Genomic DNA, 21,098 nt, shown 5'->3' on the forward strand with positions numbered 1-21,098 from the left:
GTTACCCTCCGGATCGACCACTCTTCTTTTAATTTGGAAAGAATGATACCACGTAAATGTCAAATTCGCCTGTCAACTCTGTCAAAGCTGACAACCGGAAATCAGAAATGCGTTTAGATCACAGTGGTACCAATTGTATTTATATTTCATGTACATAAAAGACATCAAACTCATTGGAATTGTAAACAAGTTTCATTTAATAACCAAACCAAATTCAAACCGTATAAAATATAGCCAGTACTATTGATCTCAATGAATTGAAGTTGTAAGGTTGATTACGAGGTTGATTAGGTTTAATTATAGCTAATCAAAATATTACAAAAAAAAAACATTCAAATCGGTGAAACCGTTTTTGAGTTTTAGCGAGGCTAACGAACAGCGATTGTAGGTGATACGAAGTGCACCTGGTCAGCTAGTTGGTTTATAAAATAATGAATGATATAGTCACAGTAAATGCTGAAAATGTCCTTGATGCGTGATACACACCTGTGCTCTCCACGCGATTGATGCACGAAGCCTTGAAAAAACTTCACGATCTTCCCGAATTTGGGCACAAGATGCCACGACTCGTCCAGTTAGTTCTTTTACCGAATTTATCGGCTGGTTATAGACCAGGTGTTTTAAATGCACAAATAAAATAACCCATAAAAATTCTGGTTGTTCTACATATATTTTCCCAGCATAAAACTGTTGTCGCGCACGACATCTCCTGGTTCCAGGGCTTGTACTTTTTGTACGTGGCAAGGATGAAGGCTTTGTTCTTTTAAAGTGCTCCATACCAGATGGTGTGAGTGAATGAAATATTATCTCCAACAAACACTTTTTAAGGGGCGGGTGTATACGATCGATGACACAGTTGTTGCTGACATTAAGATTTTATGCAACAGGTACTATGTCAGCAGGTGATTTTGTTGGAATTTCAAAAACATATGCATGTCTAATAGTGAAGAGAGTGTCTTCAGCAATAGTTTCTTTGCGTCAACAGTTCATTTGTACATACAATAGCCATAATGAGATGCAAGAACTGCCCAAGAGTTTTATAACATTGCGAGTTTTCCTAGAACAATTGGTGCTATTGATTTCACATTACTATTAGTGATAATGGAATCTCCTCGAGGAGAGGACGCAGAAATCTTTAGGTGCAGGAAAGGATATTTTGCCCTTAACGTCCAAACAATTTCTAATACTAATCTGAAAATAAAAAAAATCGGAACTCGCTGGCCTGGATCTACCCATGACAAAACAATTTTTAATAGTGGTCGGGTTAAAAGAGAATATGCTCATTGGTGACAGTAGCAGTGCCATAGAGCCGTTTCTTCTGAGAAAGTTACAAGAAGCTCAAACTCCTGCAGATAATTTATATAACGAATCAATTTCGCAGACAAGAAATGTTGTAGAGGACAGTATGGGGTGTGCAAACGATGATTTCCAATTCTTTCGTTGGGAATGCGGGTTAAATTGCTCACAATTCGTAAATACACTTGGTTTTCTGTGCTTCTGATTCATTTTCACTACATTCATTAGGTATTATTTTGACACATAGATTTGACGTGAGCGATAATTTTCTGATTGGCTGCATCGAATGTAAGGTCCCTTTAATGGCATTAAAAATCCGAAATTGAAACTTTAACTACTACTTCTAATAACTACTAATAAGGTCGACCTTTACTTTAAATGTTGTTTATGGACCACACTTTTTTAACAAAAGTGTACTTTTTCGGTTAAAGGTGACTTAATTTTTATTATGGAACCGGCTGTAAATTGAGTGATGAAAGTATCATTTTCATAATCGATGTTGGAAAAAAAATATATGTTTAAAAACAGTGAATTACAGAGTCGAATATTTAACAACAAAAAAATAAATAAATACACAGTATAGACAAATTAGAAATTGGTAAGATTAACTAGGTGTACTACAAAATATTTAAGCCTCTGACTTTAACTTTGTCATTTTTGAGCACCCACAAATAATAATTATTTATTGATAATTTTTTAACACTGCAAGTAGTGAATAGGATCTTCGTAAAATCTAAAAATTAATGAATGAAAAATATTTCTGTACACTTGTATATCAATTACCGTCGCAAAGGTTTCTAAAGATAAATCCAATATTTTTCCTGCCGTTACAAGGATTGGATTTTTCGAACGTTCCATCAATATTATTAGAGCTTTTTTAGATTTTTCATCGAAGTTGTACCAGTTGCTCATGTAGATGGCATTTGTGAGAGAATTACTCTAAAACAAAATTTAGCTTAAATGTAAGAAGGAAAATGAGAAAAAAATACTTCTTCAGAAAGTGTTGAACCATAATAACAATAAAAATAAATTTGGGCGAGAATTACACTGAAATACATTACTAACTGAACAAAGTAGTAACCCAAAGATTCGATCTACAATATACAATTTTATTAGTATTTAAACAATTAAAATTGAGTGTCTTACCTTACTCAGCTGAAGACAAGAGAAGCAAATAACAAAAACACTTGCAGCAAACTGGCTAAACACCGCTGATGAAAAACACTCCTCGTATTCTCTCACAAATCTAAAATGGGGTGAATTGAGTATAAATTCGATGTAAATATTATAAATACCTCAAAATTGCATCGTGGTGATTAACAGACTGCTGAATTTTATAGTAAATGATATTTGATTTTAACTGTTCTTGCTCAGATTGATTTTTAATACCCCTTTTGGTAATTTCTTCATCTGCATATTCACTGAGATGTTGCAAATTGTCTTTTAAAATTTTAATCTGACTTGTGGCGTGATATGCTAAACCCGCAATTAAAGGGTCGATCACTCCCGTCGCAAGTGAAGCAAAATACACACCTGAAAATTGTTGCAAATAAGTTTATATCAAATTTTACGCATGCATTACCTGTTGCAATGAAAAAGTAGAGAGTACAATAAATTGTGATGTCGGTGCTAACGCTAAACGGTAGCCATATATCAACTGGGAAATTTCGACCCTCCCAAAAGAAAGGTTTCGTGGCCCAGCTAGTAACACCTCCTGCCACACAAAACAAAAAAATTCGTGTGTTCCTTTGGCAAACTTTGATGCACTTGTCCATAATTTTTTTGTGCTCTTCTTTGACCACGACAAATAGTGGTGATTCAAAAAAATGAATACACTTTTTGATACGACGTCCATATCTGACGAAAGGTAGTAGTTTTGTAATGAAACATGCCGTCTGGGCCAAAAAACCGGCATTGTAGTTGACACGTTCCATATTCAAGTCATCCTCGAGCAGCACGTATAAAATTCCTAAAGTTGGAACTGGTATTACAAGCAGAAAGTGCATTATATAAGCCAGAATTTTAAATAAACGTGTGTGTGTTTCAGGCGGGTATAAGTGACAAGCTTTCATCACGCGTAAATTTACTCTGAAACTTTCTTCAATTATGCGAGACATTACTGTAACTGTTGAATGCAAATGCGTTCAATGAAAGCTTAGCTTTGACTTTTATAGACGCTGTCTCGATTGTTTTTTTTTTATTTGAAAAATAACTGCCTTTAATTAAGAGGGTTAAATTAATTTTACATCAAAGACTAAAGAAGACACGGAAGCTCTAATTGAATTGACTTTGAAAAATAATCCCCAGAATCATTAATAAAACATTTACTTCCTTTTCTTTTGTTGGGGGCATAGTTATTTAATTATCGTTAGACGACATTGTCTTTTGTGGTTCTATGTTGCGTGCTCGTTAAAGAAACGTTTTGATTTTTCATAATAATAATAATTTTGTAAGGTGTTTTTTCGTTGAAGTTCTGCGCCCAGAGATCTGAGGGTTTCAATGTATGTTTGGCATTTTTTTAAACATTATTTTTTAGTCAACTACCTGTGTTCCAATCGAAATAAATTTCAGGTCAAGAGTGCTTTGGATTGTCATTCGACACATTCAGTGAAATACGTAAATAACATTTCAAAGCACTCTTGATCTGAAATTTATCTGATCACACGATACATGTAGGTATACATTTTTAAATCCTTTGTACTTACTCGTAATTGCCAGCTAATTTGTTTTTTTTTTAATCAAACAAAGGGTAATGCATTTCTTTAGAATATAAATAATTTTCAAGATCTTTTTATTTATAAGTATATGTGTTATAATTTAGATAAAAGAGAATCGGGTAATATGGAATACCATCTATATTTTTGATACCTAATATGTAATAACTTTACCAAAAACTTTTTATTTCAGATATCTAAAATGTGTTACCTACTGATGACCAGTGTTAGGACAAAATAGTACCGGACAGTCGACCAGTACAACTTTGTGTAATCCCTCGCTAGCACATAAACACAAAAGACTGCTGATGACTGATGAGCATATTCTTAATGCGGTGTACATTTTGCCGAAAAACATTTCGTATCACTTGTAATTTTTTGCGACGGTCGTTTCTTGAGTTTAGTCGCAAACGTAGACATCTCAGTTCACTCCTCCACATTGCTCCTTTTCCTTTACCCAGGAGTTGCAAAATACAAAACACTTTAGACATTTTATTTTGCAATAGTTGATAATACTCATACAGTGAGTTTTTTATTTCACTGAACATACAATGTAAACTGGTTATGGTCAGTTCTAAAGTGAACAAGTCAATCATTTGAGATAGGCAACCAAACTTACAGATGCATTATTTAAATTTGCTTGTGTTGTAAATGCTGTGCAAGGTTTCATTAATAAACGTTTCTGTATTTAATTGCCGTTTGCATCAGTAGCGGTTAAATTTTAAACGACAGATAAAGACTACTTTAAACACCACTGTCATTGCACCACTTACTAACCAGTGGTTAGTGCCCATCCTAACCAGAGAAAATTAACCAGTGCTCTGAGTAGCGGTTCAAGTGTCGGTTACATGATTGTGTCATCCTTGTGTTATCGATTGGAATTATGGATCTCGCAGAAGTGATAAATCTTGATATTCATGAAGAAGACGATGATCTCGACGTACTAGAGTTTTTGGAAAATGGAATTCCTCGACACATTTACGAAAGAAATAATTATTTTGATACTTTAGATGAAGTGGCGTTCCGACGTCGATTCATGTTATTTCTTTGATGTAATTTGTCTCGTTGTAGGTGCTAGCGGATACGCTAACACTAGTTTTTTATTAACATCACTGCTACGCCCAAGAACTGCAGAACTGCTGTATAGCGAAAGCCATATTCGAACTCGTAATGTAGTGGAAAGATGTTTTGGAATGTTAAAACGAATGTTTCCGATATTAGCATGTGGTTGTAAACTACAAATTAATAAGGTGCTAATAATTATAGTTGCAACAAGCGTTTTGCACAATATTTGTCTAGAAGCAAATGACATCGATGCACCTCCAGCACCTGAAGAAATAAATGAGCAAGATCTGGAGGTTCAAATAAACAAAGGACAAATAGCAGCCGTTGAAGGAGTAGAAGCTCCAGTTCATTATGGAACCAGAGAAATGTTAATAGAATATTTTGCAAATTTGTAAACAAAATAGTGATTTTTTAATTTTATATTTTGAACTAACGTACTTATATTAAAATTAATGAATGTTTTTATTTGTTTTTAGTTTTCTCTAATAATAATTTCAATTGGGCTTCCATTATCGCCACATCTAACTCTTGTTTTCTAATTTCAAATTAATGTAGTTCTTCTTCTCTTCTCTTTTGAATTGTCAATTTTCGTTCAGTTTCTTCAATCATTTTTATTTGTAACTGCTCGGATCTTTGTAAAATTGCTAATTGAATTGTTTCAATTTCTTTATAATTTCACCCCATGCCTTACTTTTATCTTACCACGTTACCGCCTCTGTTTTCTTGTTCTCAATAATGTGATAATATTTTTTTATTAGGTTCAGCAGTGCGACTTTTTCATCCGGTGAAAAGTTAGGAGCCCGTGCCCTCTTCTTTTCATCTTTTTGTTGGCTCATTTTGAATCTATTTCGCACAACACAAGCACCATTCATGTGACATAATAAAATGACAAATTCAAAAATCATGATTTTGTTTAATTTTGAGACGTTGCCAAACGTATCTCCCGATTACCTAACAGTTTGTTGTAAGTTGAACGGTACAATGCAAGTTCTGGTTAACACGATGGTTAATTTAACGGTGGTTATCTAACCTAGACATTTAACCGAAACTGGTGCAAACGGCTATTCAACTTTTTATTTATTATTAGAATCTGTCGATTTGTCGAATTACAAGTCCATTGAAACTTTAAAGCGCTTATTATCATAATAACTCAATAAAACTAACAGGTTACAGTAAAAGTAACATCACAGAGTAACATCCAACAAGCTGAGTACAAGAATTGACAAAACACCAAAATAGATAAATACTTGAATTATTTTTTTGGCTAAGTGTAAGTTTGGTTGCCTATATGGTGTGCACTGACTTGTCCATTTCCAACATTGGCGTATGTTCAGTAAAATAAAAAACTCACTGTATGTATACAGTGTGGTCCCGATATAACGTGCCAAAAAAATTCTAGGTCATCAGGAGGATCCAACAAGTCCGGCAAAGTCCTTTTCATTAAATTCAAAATGATTAAATTAACTTATTAACCTCTTTCCACACACATTCGACCCCACTGACAACTAGTCAGGAATTAATTGTATTATCTATTCAGATTTACGTTATTTAGGATTTATAAATAGTTTAATGTCTTTTTGGAAGAGAAATTGCAAAGACAGCTTAATGTTGGAAAAGAGCAACAAGCGTTAATCCTAAGAAAAATATTTTTCGCGTGGGTTTAATAACAACCAATGAGAATCAGTGGCGCGAATGCTTCAAGATATTACCAACACAATCTATGATACTTTCTTAATATTTTAATGTTATGGTTTGGGAATTTTGTTATCTAAGGATATTTAAAAAAAATGCATTCTATCAGTGGACGTAGTCTACTATTAATAAACTGTAGGTTACAATATTGTATGTGGTACATCTAATGATTTTCTAAAATGATTGTTCTGTCTAACATACTAACACGCTAAACGTATGAAGAAATATAAACGTTTTCTCGGTTTTAGATGGAGATTAGAAGAGTGTCTGGTAAAATTTGTTAAGGATGTTCAAGTATTTTTAAAATATCAAGAAAAAATATCAAACCGTTAAAATTTTTCATTTTAGTTTGTTGGCTGTTGGGTGACAGACTATTAATTCTAAACATTAATACCCATTACACGTGAGTACAATATGATACTTTTTCTATGACGTACAATTTTCAATCATTTTCAGAATCAGAAATAATTATGGGTTGAATGTAATAAAATAACGTAATAACAATATTCATTGACCGTTTCTAAAAATATTTTACTCAAAATTTTTCATTACAGCTATCAGTGAGTAGGACCTTCTTAAGATCTGAAAACTGGAAGTATAGACCATTAAAATTCAATATAAGGAAGTTTACCGTAACAAATGTTATCAATGATAACTCCACGAGTTTTCCCGCTGCTACAGTAATCGGTTGTTTTGAACGTTCCATTAGGGTTATCAGAGCTTTTTTAGACTTTACGTCGTAGATGTACCATTCGCTCATGTAGATGGCATCTATAAGAGTGTCACTCTGAAAATAAAATTGATAGTATTTAAATGTTAAATATGAGGAAATTAAAAATATACTTCGTCAGATAGCGTTGATCCATAATAACAATAAAAATAAATTTCGGCGAGAATGACAATCAAGTATGATATCAATTGCAGAAAGTAGTAACCAAATGATTCGATCTAAAATATAATACATTTCTAATTGAATGGTTGGTTTAGAATATCTTACTTTACTCAGTTGTAAGCAACAAAAGCAAATAACAAAAACACTCCCAGCAATTTGACAGAAGATGGATGATGAAAAGCATTTTTCAAATTCTTTTACAAAGCTAAAATGTGGTTTACTGATTAGCTGATTATGATTTAAAGCAATATTTTACGTACTCCAGGATGGAATCGTGATGATTTATACATTGCTTAATTGAGTTGTAGATAATTTCAGACCTCAGCCTCTGATGCTCGGATTCATTTTTAATGTCACTCTTGGAAATTTCTTCTTCTGCATATTCACTCAGATGTTGCAAATTGTCTTTTAGGATTTGAATTTGACTCGTAGCATGATACGCCAAACCCGCTATTAAAGGGTCTACCACTCCGGCAGCTATCGCCGATAAATACACTCCTGAAAAATAGCTTGAAAATTTATATATCTAAATCTAGACATATTACCATATTACCTGTCGCCAAGTAAATATAAAAACAACAATACACTGTAATGTGTGAAGTAGCATTAAATGGTAGCCATACATCAGTTGGAAAATTGCGCCCTTCCCAAAATAACGGTTTCGTTGCCCAGTTAGTAACTCCAACAGCCACACAGACCAAAAAAATACGAGTATTTCTTCGACAGATCTGGATGCAATTATTTAAGATGTTTCCGTGCTTCGCTTTAGTTACGTTAAATGACGATGATTCGAAGAAAGTAATACATTTCTTGATACGATGTGCATTATTGATGATAGGTAAGAATTTGGCTGAGAAAGCTGTCACTTGGGCCAGAAATGCAGCGTTATAATTGACACGTTCCATGTTCAAGTGTTCTTCAAGCAACAAATATAAAATTCCTAAAATTGGAATGTACATTACGAACACAAAATGCACGAAATATGCTTTGATTTTATATAACGGTGTGTGGTTTTCAGGTGGATACAACTGAAAAGCTCTCATCACTCTTAAATTTATTCTGAAACTTTGTTCTGTTATACTAGAGTTTGTCATAATTACTGAATTCAATTGCATTTATTGAAAGCGTAACTTAGGTTTATATAGATGGTCTTTTAATTTTTTTATTTTGTAAAAAGCAGTTCCCTCTAATTAATGGAGTTAAATGAATTTTACATCAAAGAATGAAAAGGAGACGGGAGCTTTAATTTAATTGTCTTTGAAAGTCATCCATAGAATCATTAATAAATAAAAGATTTACATCCTTTCCTTTCTTTGTGATTATAATACAATGTCGTGCCCATCATTTTCAGTTACGTGCTTTTAACACAAATACTACATTATTGCTGTATTATTTAAAATTCTATTGTACATTAAGGTAGAAAAAAAGTAGGTAATTTTTCTCTAAACATTAAGAACAGGTATGTACCAAATGAATTGTGTATTTTATACTTGTAGTTGTAAGAAACTAGTGGTTTTCAAAATATGGTAAAAACACCAAATTTTCAACAATTCCTTTATTATTAATATTTATAAATTACGATTTGTAATTACAAGAGGTGTTCAGTATTTATTGGCTCTAACATAGTAAGCTCTGAAATGTAGCTTCCAAAACATCGCAATTATTTATTGTGTATCTATTTCAACGAAGTCTTAAATTCGATATTTTAGCTTTACAAGTAATATTGTTTTAAAATAGAAGTCTTGGATCAACTCTTATCTGAGAAATCGTAAACAGACTGTGCGCATTACTTCACATAGATCTAGGAAAATTAAAGTGACTTTTGGAGTTCCTCAAGGATCTCATTTGGACCCTGTGTTGTTTTCGATATTATATATTCGATATTTCGATATATATCAGCTGTACGCTGATGATTTAAAACTTTTTTACAACATTAGATCTGAACATGATTGTGTACGAATTCAGGATGATTTGTGTCGAGTGGTTTCATGGTGTGAGTCCAATGGTCTAGAATTTAATATCTCCAAGTGCAAAGTAATTCGTTGCTCTAGAAAGAAAATTATTACCCTTCTATCTTATTAAGTTATTATATTCATAATAGTGTTTTTAGAATTTGCGTTTATAATACGTCTATAAACGTCAGTTATTAAGAGTCGTTTATGACTTTATAAAAGTACACTGTACTTTAATGAAATTTTTATCAATATTTCAGTGTATTACACCAAAAAACTTCCAATATTAATGTTCAAACTCTACTTTTTAACATCTGTTGAAGATGTAGTTGAATTACCAATTAATACGAAATTCCCTAGAATTTGAAAATGTATTTTCTTATTTAAAAATTAAAACAAGGGTGCCAATTGTAAAAAATAACATAAAAAACTGGTTTTATAAGGGTATTGGCGCACTCGTCCCATTGAAAACTCCCCTACTCTACACTTGGGACTCGTGCGCCAAATCAACCCTTATAAATCTCGTTCTTTAATATACTATTTAGAATGTTTGTTCCAAATTAGCGACCTAGGAATAATACTGGATAGCACAGTTACTTTTTGTTCGCATATTGAAAATATTGTCAAGAAGTCAAACAAAATGTTAGGCTTCATGGTTCGTCAATGTAGTGAGTTTGACAACCTGAGAGCACTTGTGTTGTTATATTCATAATATCAGATACCTTGTCTTTTCATTTTAAAAGTTATATTTCATAGTCACAACATGGCTTTGTGAGAGGTAGGTCAACGATATCCAATTTATGTACTTTCACACAGTATGTAGCTAATTCAATGGATCTGGGCCTCCAAACTGATGTGATATATACTGATTTTTCAAAAGCTTTTGATAGGCTGGACCATGAAATCCTTGTCAGAAAGCTGGAGACATTGGGTTGCTCTTCCAACTTTGTAAATTTTTTGTATTCTTACCTGAGTGGTCGTAAACAGTTTGTTAGTGTTCATGGACACCGCTCTAATGTTTTTGATTGCTCCTCTGGTGTGCCTCAAGGATCTGTGTTGGGACCGCTACTCTTCAATATTTTTATTAATGACATAATTGAGGATCTTTCAGTATCCTGTTTGCTGTACGCAGATGATATGAAGATTTTTACGTCTATTAAAGAATTTGGTGATTGTGTCAGGTTGCAGGATAATATTGATTTAATCTCCATTTGGTGCATACGAAATAGCCTTCAGTTAAATATAACCAAATGTATTGTAATGACTCTTAGTAATAAAAAACAAAAGATTGAATTTGATTATAATATTGATGGTGCTGTTTTGGAGAGACCTGAATTGGTTTCTGACTTGGGAGTGCTGTTTGATAATAAGCTGTCTTTTACAGGCCACATCAACTCTGTTATAAAAAAATCCTGGAAGACCTATGGCTATATTATTAGGAATACCAGAGATTTCTCTAATATCTCCACATTAATATACTTATTTCAATCATTTGTCAGAAGTAAACTTGAATATGCGTCGATTGTTTGGTTTCCTCATCATGCTGCTCACATTGCTAGTATTGAACATTTGCAGCGTAGATTCTTAAAATACTTGTGTTTCAGAGAGGATGGACGCTATCCTCCTATTGGATATTCACAGACCATTTTATTAGAACGTTTCTCGTTTAAAACTTTATCTGAACGCAATAAATTAATGAATTTATTGTTCTTGTACAAAATCCTTCATAACTTGATTGACTGCTGTTCTCTGCTCAGTCAGATTAATTTTTGTGTTGGTAAGCATTCTATTACTACTCGTAGTAAAAACTTATTCTATTTATCAACTCCAAGAACGGATTTTCTTAAATTTTCTCCTTTGAACAACATGCTCAATATTTCCAACTCTGTCGGTGATCTTGTTGATCTGTTCTCCTGTAGTATTGAAGTGTTAAAATCGCTGGATTTGTCGGATATTTAATTTGTATAGGTCGAATTATACGTGCTCTTTAATTGGGATTTTCCTGTTGAGCATGAAATTAATAATAATAATAATAATAATAATAATAATAATAATAGGTGTTATAAAATGGTCCAAAACTAATTTACAGAATATAAATATTCAAACTAGAGTTCTCTTTACAAAATTTTGTAAACATCACCCCAAATCTGCTATTGAAAGATTTAATTTACCACGCGAAAATGGTGGTAGGGGTTTTTCAAATCTAGAAATTCTACAACACAATCAAATTGCTTCACTAAAAAATTATTTTCTCAATAGAGCTCGTGATAACACTTTTTTTAATGCTTTGGTTTCAGCGGATAAAGGTTACACACCTTTAAATTTAAGTGATAATGTAATTTCAGATATTGTTGAGCCAAATATACCTGACACTATAGCAAATATAAAACAAAAGTCTTTACATGGGAGATATTTTAAAGAGCTAGAACAGCCAGAAATTAATATTCAAGCTTCTCATGCATGGCTTAAAAAATCAAATATTCATCCTGAGACTGAGGGTTTTATATTTGCAATACAAGATCGTGTTATAAATACAAGAAATTATAAAAAACACATATGCGGTTTACAATCGATCATCGATAAATGTAGGATTTGCGGAACTGAAGGGGAAACCATTGAACACATCATTTCTTCTTGCACCGTTTTGGCTCAAAGCGAATATAAAAAACGTCATGATATATTCGCAAAAATTATACACATGAATTTAGCAGTTAAATTCAATTTATTAAAGGATACACAACCACATTACATTTATAAACCAGAAAGTTGTTTAGAAAATGACAATTACAAATTATATTTTGATCGCACAGTTTTAACTGACATTCACATTCAGCATAACAGACCAGACATTATTATTTTAAATAAACAACAAAAGCAAGCATATCTTTTAGATATAGCTGTTCCAAATTCACACAATATAACACAGACATATAATACAAAAATTAATAAATATTTAGAACTCTCCGTTGCTATGAGAAATCTTTGGTGTTTAGAAAAAATTTCGATTTTACCATTTATAATTTCAGCAACAGGAATGGTACCACAATCTCTTTTTAAAAATTTAAAAATTTTGGACTTAGAGAAAACATTAGTGGTTGAAATTCAAAAAGGTATATTATTATACTCATGTCATATCGTGAGGAAATTCCTTAACATTGACACAGAACATAATACACAACAAAGTCAAAATGCGGAGGCGAGACGCCGGTAATTATGTTGATAAGCACTGCACTATTACTTGATAGTATTATCCGTAATAGTGTAAGTACTCCGGCAAAATTGCCGTGCCGCCGGGTGGAGGTGGGATAGTCGAATAATAATAATAATAATAATAATAATAATAATAATTTTTATTTTATTATTATAAAAAATAATAAATATTTATTTTTTATAATAATAAAATAAAAATTAAAGGCAGAATATAGCCTAAGGGAGTCCGTTTCGGCTTAGGGACGCGAGGGTCGCGGGATCGATTCCGACCCAGGGCGAAATTAAGAAAAAAAAAAAAAAAAAAAAAAGGCTATATTCTGTCTCGTGATTCGGAAGTCACGTTAAGCCATTGGTCCCGGTCTATTGAGTTGGTCATCATGCCCCTCATAGATTTGTAAACCAGTCCTAGACTGTGTAACAAATTTTATTTTATAATAATAATAAAATATTTTATAATAATAATAATAATAATAATGCAATTGTAAAATAAAAAAATAAAATTTTTTTTTTTTTTTTTTTAATTTTATAATAATAATAATAATAATAATAATGCAATTGTACGGTCTAATTTGGAATACAACATTATAATATTAATATGGTGTCCGCTGTACCAAAATGCTATTCACAGAATTGAAAAAATTCTGAGAAAACTTATAAAATTTGCCTGCTATAAATGTCACATCCATTTAGATAGAAGTAACTATGATAATATATTGGCTTATTTTGGGTTAAGTACATAGGTACTTTAAGATCCGGACGCATTCAATTGGATTTATGCTTCTTTTTTAAAGTAATTAATTATTATGATGACATGTTCTTCAATCTTAGGCTTATTTTCACTTCATGTGCATTAATGTAATTTCAGAAGTGTACATTTGTTAGTGTTCCTTATCATAAAACTAACTATGAGTTAAGATCGCCTTTATCTAGAATCTGCAGGAATGTTAATTTATATTCTCATAATGTCGAATTTTATAATATTAAATATAGTAGTTTCAAAATTGGTATAAGAAACGCTGTTTAGGATTGTCATGAGTATTGTATTATTTTTGTTTATGTTATTGTGTTTAGTTTAATTGTTATTTGGTTATTGTTCTTCCACTGTAAATGGCATTTGTCGTTAATAAACATGTATTATTATTTACGAAGATTTCATATCTCGAATTTTGACTCCCGAAGGAAGAGAGATTCACCTCTTCAGAAGCTTTGTTTAAACGTGATTAGTAAAGTTTTTCTGATCACTTTGTTACATTTAATGAAACGTGGGTTCACCATGCTGGATCTCAAGTCCAAACTTTAAAGCAACGAATACTTCGCATTTCCCAAATTTGTGGTCTATCCGTCGGCGGGCAAGATTGAGGCCAAAATTTTTTTAGAAAAAACTTGAACTTCTATCCCTACAAAATCACACTTCAATCATTTCGACCAGGTGATTCTGAAAGGCGCTTAGAATGCTGCAATAAGTTTTTAAACAATCTGAATGATGACAGGTTTTTCTTTTTATCAATAAACGCTTTTCGGTAAACCTTTTTTGGAATTGATGCACTTCTTATTTGTATCTATCTGAAAAATTTTCAATACTTCTATAAACTGAAATATATTTGGATGCTCGCAGTATAAAGATGCATTGAATTTAGAGTAAAATCGGAACAATTAAAAGAACTTTTCCTTTTTCACTCAACATTTCTATTACTGATTATACTGATTCGGGCTGCATTTTAAGTAAAATGATTAGAACCTTCTAAAGGTAAACTGAAGACTATATCAAAATTATCGTGAGATGGCATAAAATTTAAATCAAACACCCTACCAACACTATAGGGGGTAGGAGGAGTGGGCAATAGTAGTTTATTTGACGAGTTTGTGTGTAAATTGGGCCTTTTCTGGCACGCGTGGGCCATTTTAAAACGCGAGTGAAACGAGCGTTTTAAAGGCCCACGAGTGCCAAAAAAGGCCTTAATTTACACACGAACGAGTTGAATACAACGTTTTTTTGTTCGACGAGCCCCTTAAAGGCTCCAAATCGCTTAAAACTTTGATGAGGGGCTATTTCTCCGACTCTATTAACAAAAAGCTAAATACGCTACGGAACTAACACTATAATTTGTTTCAAAATCAAAAATCCACCAACACTGCATTCTACCTCGAAAATACAACCGACAACGTCGCCAACTTTTGTTTTTAGTGTGTTTGAAAGTGTCAGAAAAACGTGAGGTTATGAAATAAAACTGTTGACAGCCGTTTTGGTCGTAGTTTATCGTGTTTTTTAAATTCTTCGAAGCACTTAATGAACGCTCGCTTTAATTTAGCGGTTAAAAGATTCCTTGTTTTTCGAGGCATTTTTATAATTTGATATTTGTGACACACTGAAGGTCAAATTTTGGCGGAAGGTTAGGCCAACCCAGAAAAATGAAACTTATTCTAGGGATTTCTTTTTTTCTACCAAGATAATTCAACAGGTGGTGTATTTTTGATTTTGAAGCAGATTATATGAGCACTTACCAGTTCATTTACAGTTGTAACCTTATTTAGATCCTGCCGTTGTTTGAATGTCTCTATGATTTCAGATAAATACCTCCCTTTTGATTTTTCCGGTATTAAGCTATTTACAGCTTATTTTGCTTCATTTAAGACGTTTTCCGGTAAAACACTATTATTCAAACTCATTGTGCGAAATGTCTGTTTGTATAAACAACCAAATGTAACTATGACACCTGAACATGCAAACATGATCAACTCAATCTATTTTAAAACGAGTTTTTGGATTTAATTGTTTTAAATTCTCTATAATTATTCTGAAACCGGTAAACTATTGAACAAACCACGGATGTTATGATTATGAATTACAACAACTTTAGATGTCTTAAAATCTTCGCTCTACGAGCTCGGATTTCAAACCGACATCTGCGGTAGTTATGATAGTCATAACATTGCTAGGTACGTTAAGAGCTATAACCGAATTGTTCTCAATTCATTCAAAATGTATGTCAAACTTTGCAACCTCGACAATCGTGGTTCAATAACACAATTTTATTTTATTAAACTTAATATTACAACTGCTTCATATCTTCCTTAGGATTTATTTTTCAGGAAAATAAACAAATTATTTTTGTATTTTAATTTATTTCTCCTTTAATTTTAGTAATTTATTTAAACATTGGTTTAGTTGGTACTATTCCGGGCACGGAATCTTGGCCAACATTTTTTTGACATTTCTAAAAAAAATGATGTAAACCTTGTGTAAACCAATTATTAGTGTCATTAATAAATGACAGTTATTAAAAATCACTTTGAAGTTTTTATTCTGACATCAAAAAAGCAAAAAAATGGCATTATCGAGTCAAAAGTTGGGTTATATTCAATAAAGGCCAGTTCACACATATTTGTCAGTTAAATGTCAGTTATGGCCAAGATTCCGTGTCCGGAATAGTAGGTACAGTCATGTTCAAATAAATCTGGTATAGTTGTACAGTTGCGGCCGTTGAAAACTAAGACACTTTGACATCGCCAAACTTTTAGCTTTGTAAATGGTATTGAAAGTGACGTTTCTCAAAATGTCACTCAAACATTATCCACATTAATTTCTCTCGCAATGGCTCTTATAGTCACACCGTCTCTCAGTCAAACACATTTTTGCAAATCAGATAATTGCGGCATTTCAAAAGTTACGCGCGATTCTGACCTAATATGTCAAATACTGACACTGACTTTATAATCCTTGATGAAAATCCTGTTTACGCTAATCAAATTTCGGAATTTATACAGAGTGTTTAAATCTTTCCTGTCTGAGATTTCAACGGCCGCAACTGTACATATTTGTAAACTCTAACTATTTGATAAACTAACGACCATAGAATTGTTAATTTTAGCCAAAATATTTTTTTAAACTGCTCGAAGTCACATTTAAAACCCAAAAAAGAAGATGAAATTGAGTTACGTTACAACAGTTGTCCCAGATTTATTTGAACATGACTGTGAGTCGGTTGCACCGAGTTCCTCCACTATACCTGACATAATCCATTTTCTTTAAAGGGTGAGAAGTCCATATACGAATTCCTCCACCGAATAATTATATACTCAAGCGAGGAAGCCATATTTCTTCCCGAAATATGGGCGTGTGCTAATTATTGTATGTGCAGAACAACTAACTCGTGTGAATCATTTCATTCAAGATTTAACTCCAATTTTCATTCCAGTCATCCCAACAATTTCCTATTTATAAATGTCTTGCAAAATTTTAGGTACAGAACACACCACATGCCATTGTATCTATCTTTCATTAATTACAGTGTTGTCTGAAGAATGATCACTTCCAATTTGTAATACTCGATGGACTAACAATAATTCACATTTTTATTAGGTATGAACTATCAAAACATAACTTCTGCAGACACCTCATAATGAAGATTCGGGGTCATTAAAACAAACACTTTTTGGGGGTTTATGTCTTCTCTATTTCAAGGGTACTATTACGACCCAAAAGGCGGGCCGGCCACAAACAGATTTCTGGTGTCCTGATTGGAGTACGGAAGGGAGAAAGAGATGCCAAAGTTCAAAAGACAGCACATTTATTGGGTCCTGAAATTACAGGGGCGGCTTGCTCGGTCTCTGCACCGCGCAGGGTGCGATATTGCGAGTACTGGTCACTCCTCGTTCGGGCTTGAATGACGTCGCGTGGTTCAGTGGGGCCGAAGGTGGCTCGAGGGTGGACAGTAATAATTCGTCGGAATGTGTGTGGTAGCCGCCGACGGAGCTCCTCCGGAGTCGGGGCTCGCTTCCTCCCTGGTTGGGCTTCACTGAGGGGTGTCTCCACGAGGTGGTGCGACTGGAGAACTGAGTGGTGGAAGTTGAGCGACTCGAGAGAGTCGTGGGTGTTGAGAAAATTGAGAGTCTCGATGGAATGTTGATTGAGACTGAAATAGAGTCTTGGAAAGTCCTGCTGGTCGCCTGTGGGAACAGTGAAAATTTTCTAGCTGCGAGAACCGCCATTTTGGTTTCGAGGTCGTACTTACTTGCGACGCTAGTACCGAAATTTATCCGTCTTCGACGTTTCCGGTTCCGATCCCTAAATGGTCGCGAGCCTGTCTTTTCGCCGGTTAATTTAATCGGTCCTTTGACCTTCGCCTCCGAGACGTTATTATTACGTGTTGTTCGGTGGACCTTTGCACGGAAAAGAGAATGAGTTCTTCCGTTGCTTGCAGGTTTTGGGTCGGCGCTCTTCACTAATTAGTGGGGACGAATTTGCGAGTGGTTTTACCGACCGATAAAATCGTCACAGTACCTACCCAATTTTACAGAAATTGTTGAAAGTGGCCCCCATTATGTTCTAAACATTTCTTAATTCGTTGCTTTTTATTGTTAAAGATATTCTGCAGCATCTGCTGGTCTATAGTGTTGCAGCAGTTTCTTATTTCCTCCATAAGTTCCTCCAAAGTGTGCATTCTCCTTTTAAAAACTTCATTTTTTAGATGGCCAAATATACAAAAATCTAACGGTGTTAAATCTGGAGAACGTGGGGGAAATTCAGGATTTAATCTATTACTTATAATTCTATTGCCATAAAATTGTTGAAGATAAACCAAATTCTCTTGTGTTGTGTGAGCTGTAGCACCGTCGTGTTGAAAGTATCCATTCTGCAATAGTGCAAATAGTGGCATTTATAGTTTCATGGAAAAATATGGGTCCAATTAAACGCCTTCGTGAGACAGCAATCCACTCTCCAACCTTTACAGGATGCAATCGGGTTTCTACAAATGCATGTGGATTTTCTGAACTCCATATTCTATAGTTTTGTGAATTTACATATCCAAATAAATGAACCCATGCTTCGTCCGAAAAAAAACTGATGTCTAATAATCTGCAAGCAAAGTTAATATTAAAATTGTTTAATTCAATTCATCATTACAAACCTGTCATCATTCAAATTGTTTAAAAACCAATTGCATTATTCTAAGCGCCTCTCAGAATCACCTGGTCGAAGTTCTTGAAGTGTACTGATCTTGTACGGATATAAGTTCAGGTTTTTTCTAACAATTTTTTGGCAAGTGGAAAGTGGTACATCAGCCTCAAGCGATAACTTTCTGAGAGATTTTTTTGGGCTTTGTTCAATTCGTTGGCGTAAATCTTCAACAATTTCTTCATTGACTGGCGGTCTTCCTACACCTTTACCCTTTTCAACACTTTCAGTTGCCACAAATCTATTCACAATCCTTCTAATGTGTGCAATTAAATTTGCTTCCACGATGTTGCAATTTGGAAATTTTGCAAAAAATTCTTCCTTGCAAGCGTTTATCGAGTAAACCCACTCTCCATTCTGCAGGGTAACATTTCGGTAATACGACATCACATTCAGTTCGATTCTGTTTCCAAATAGTTATAATATCGATCGTTACATTGAAAATTGGTTGTTTTAAATATTTTTTTAAAAATTAGAAAATCACTTCCAAATCAAAATTTAAAAAAATCAAGTTAATTTAGCAAATATATACTTGTAGAGATCATCAACTTGCTTTAAGAAATCAGCAAGCTCTTTAAAAATCATTTTAAAAAAGCGATCGTTAAAATAACGATCGCTAAATCATAACAATGTGTGAATGGAATCGCACAGAATGAAGGTGTTTTGCTCTAGCGATAAAACCATTGCGGTTTACTGAAAAGATTGCTTATTAGTTACTGTAAACGTACACAAATAACTGTCTTACCTTCGCAACTCCGTAACTTGTTTCTGGTATTATTCACAATTCACGCTTACGCGGAAAATCGTTTTAGTCTTAATAAAGACTGTTGAAGAAAATCACAAGGAAAACAACTAAGACACCGAACTCACAACTGAACTAAACTGAGAAACTTACGCTCTGACGCTAAAACGTATTTATTTGACATTTGTCATTTGACATCAATGATATCTATCTAATTTACCGGCTTCAACGGTTTGACATAGTTCGGTCAAAAAAAGTATAGAGCCGCACAATTCCACAGCACTCTTGATATATGTTCTTTTATAGACACTCTGTACAATGGTACCCTGCCATAAAATCGCTGCAGCTCTGGGAGAACTATACCTGAGGTCTGATGGTGGAATTAGAATATACGAGTACCCCTGTAGGTACAGTCGTTGACCAAAATAAAATAGGACAAAGTAAATTTCGATTGTGTAATTCGATATTTTTGCGAAATCCATCTCTTAGGAAACAAAAGTGTCAAAAATAAAATAACAATTCTGATAAGTGTCATCATTCGACAATATTTCAAAAACTCACAATCATTCAATTGAACAAAGTGACAGTGACGAGATGTCAAGTGAAAAAACACAACGTAACTTTTTGTAAATCAATCGTCAAGTCAAATCAAGTTGCAATCTGAGACACATACGCCTCAGTTACACTACACAAAACTTTGAATTGTGAAACTGTCTAAGGTAACACTTTGTCCTATTTTATTTTGGTTAACGGCTGTACATAACAAAAATAAAAATAATTAAATTTCCCAAACACCAAGCCTATTATTACTTATTGTTAACGCATGTTCTGCCAATGATCTGGCATCATCAGAACAATGAAGACCTGGTTAGCAGTTTCGGCATGAAATTTTGACCAATGAAAATGCTCTATTTTTTAAAATTGGACCAATCAAATTGGAATTACTCGATACTTTTTCACGGCCACTCTTGGTTTTCCTCTTTGTCAATTGTATTTCACTATTTCTCAAAACTATTTCCTATCTCTATTAAATGTCAAGGTGACGTAAATATGAAACAGTTTTAAGAAATAGTGAAATACAATTGACAAAAGAGGAAAATCAAAAGAAAAACAGTGTATTATTAAATATGAATTGATATCTTGATTATAATTTTAATTTGGCCTAAATCACCAAACCAACACAAAATTATCGGGAATTTCTCAATCACTTGGACAATTATACTTGATTAATTCCAACATACATCAAACGTGCGTGTTCAGACAATCAGAGCGCTTGCTTTCATCCAATCAAAAATGTTTATCGCGGATAAATCATCCTCCTAGTCACCTAGTCTGTCTTCTGTCAAAGGCGGATAAAATTTCATGTTACTTCTGTCAGATTTACAAATTGTTTTAAATAATTGTGTTTTTAATAACTGTAAGTATTATAAATAAATAATTAACGTTAAAGTTTGTATTCTGGAATTAATCTTGCCAAAAATAACGCGACCTAATTTTTTAAATCTGACAAATTCACTCATGTTATGAAAATAGTTGATGATATTGACCAATAGTGTGCCGAATATCGTGAAAAAATCTA

General features: G+C 33.3%; 2 protein-coding genes across 2 annotated transcripts; both read right to left on the reverse strand.

Annotated features, from left to right (window-relative positions):
* Window positions 1-1,829: 1,829 nt before the first annotated feature.
* LOC138135870 (odorant receptor Or1-like) lies at window positions 1,830-3,435 on the reverse strand. Its single transcript, XM_069054819.1, has 6 exons — window positions 2,879-3,435; window positions 2,592-2,829; window positions 2,443-2,542; window positions 2,286-2,390; window positions 2,080-2,235; window positions 1,830-2,029 (listed from the first exon to the last, which is right to left on the reverse strand). The coding sequence occupies exons 1-6, from the start codon at window positions 3,411-3,413 to the stop codon at window positions 1,979-1,981; spliced, it is 1,185 nt and encodes a 394-aa protein (XP_068910920.1). The 5' UTR covers window positions 3,414-3,435; the 3' UTR covers window positions 1,830-1,978.
* Window positions 3,436-7,302: 3,867 nt separating this feature from the next.
* On the reverse strand, window positions 7,303-9,091 carry LOC138135076 (uncharacterized). Its single transcript, XM_069053716.1, has 3 exons — window positions 8,205-9,091; window positions 7,399-7,554; window positions 7,303-7,356 (listed from the first exon to the last, which is right to left on the reverse strand). The coding sequence occupies exons 1-3, from the start codon at window positions 8,772-8,774 to the stop codon at window positions 7,303-7,305; spliced, it is 780 nt and encodes a 259-aa protein (XP_068909817.1). The 5' UTR covers window positions 8,775-9,091.
* Between the last annotated feature and the right edge of the window lie 12,007 nt (window positions 9,092-21,098).

This window comes from Tenebrio molitor, chromosome 7 (assembly GCF_963966145.1).
Source record: "Tenebrio molitor chromosome 7, icTenMoli1.1, whole genome shotgun sequence".
Taxonomy (NCBI): domain Eukaryota; kingdom Metazoa; phylum Arthropoda; class Insecta; order Coleoptera; family Tenebrionidae; genus Tenebrio; species Tenebrio molitor.

Bases quoted from the DNA above. Each gene is read 5' to 3' on its own strand.
- LOC138135870 (XM_069054819.1), bottom strand. From the start codon at position 3,413: ATGTCTCGCATAATTGAAGAAAGTTTCAGAGTAAATTTACGCGTGATG. The intron at 2,830-2,878 runs GTAATGCATGCG...AACAATTTTCAG, and splicing joins CTACTTTTTCATTGCAACAG to GTGTGTATTTTGCTTCACTT. The intron at 2,236-2,285 runs GTATTTTTTTCT...ATTTTGTTTTAG, and splicing joins GTTCAACACTTTCTGAAGAA to AGTAATTCTCTCACAAATGC.
- LOC138135076 (XM_069053716.1), bottom strand. From the start codon at position 8,774: ATGCAATTGAATTCAGTAATTATGACAAACTCTAGTATAACAGAACAA. The intron at 7,555-8,204 runs GTAATATGTCTA...TTTTATTTTCAG, and splicing joins ACTTGGCGACAGGTAATATG to AGTGACACTCTTATAGATGC. The intron at 7,357-7,398 runs GTAAACTTCCTT...CTATACTTCCAG, and splicing joins CATTGATAACATTTGTTACG to TTTTCAGATCTTAAGAAGGT.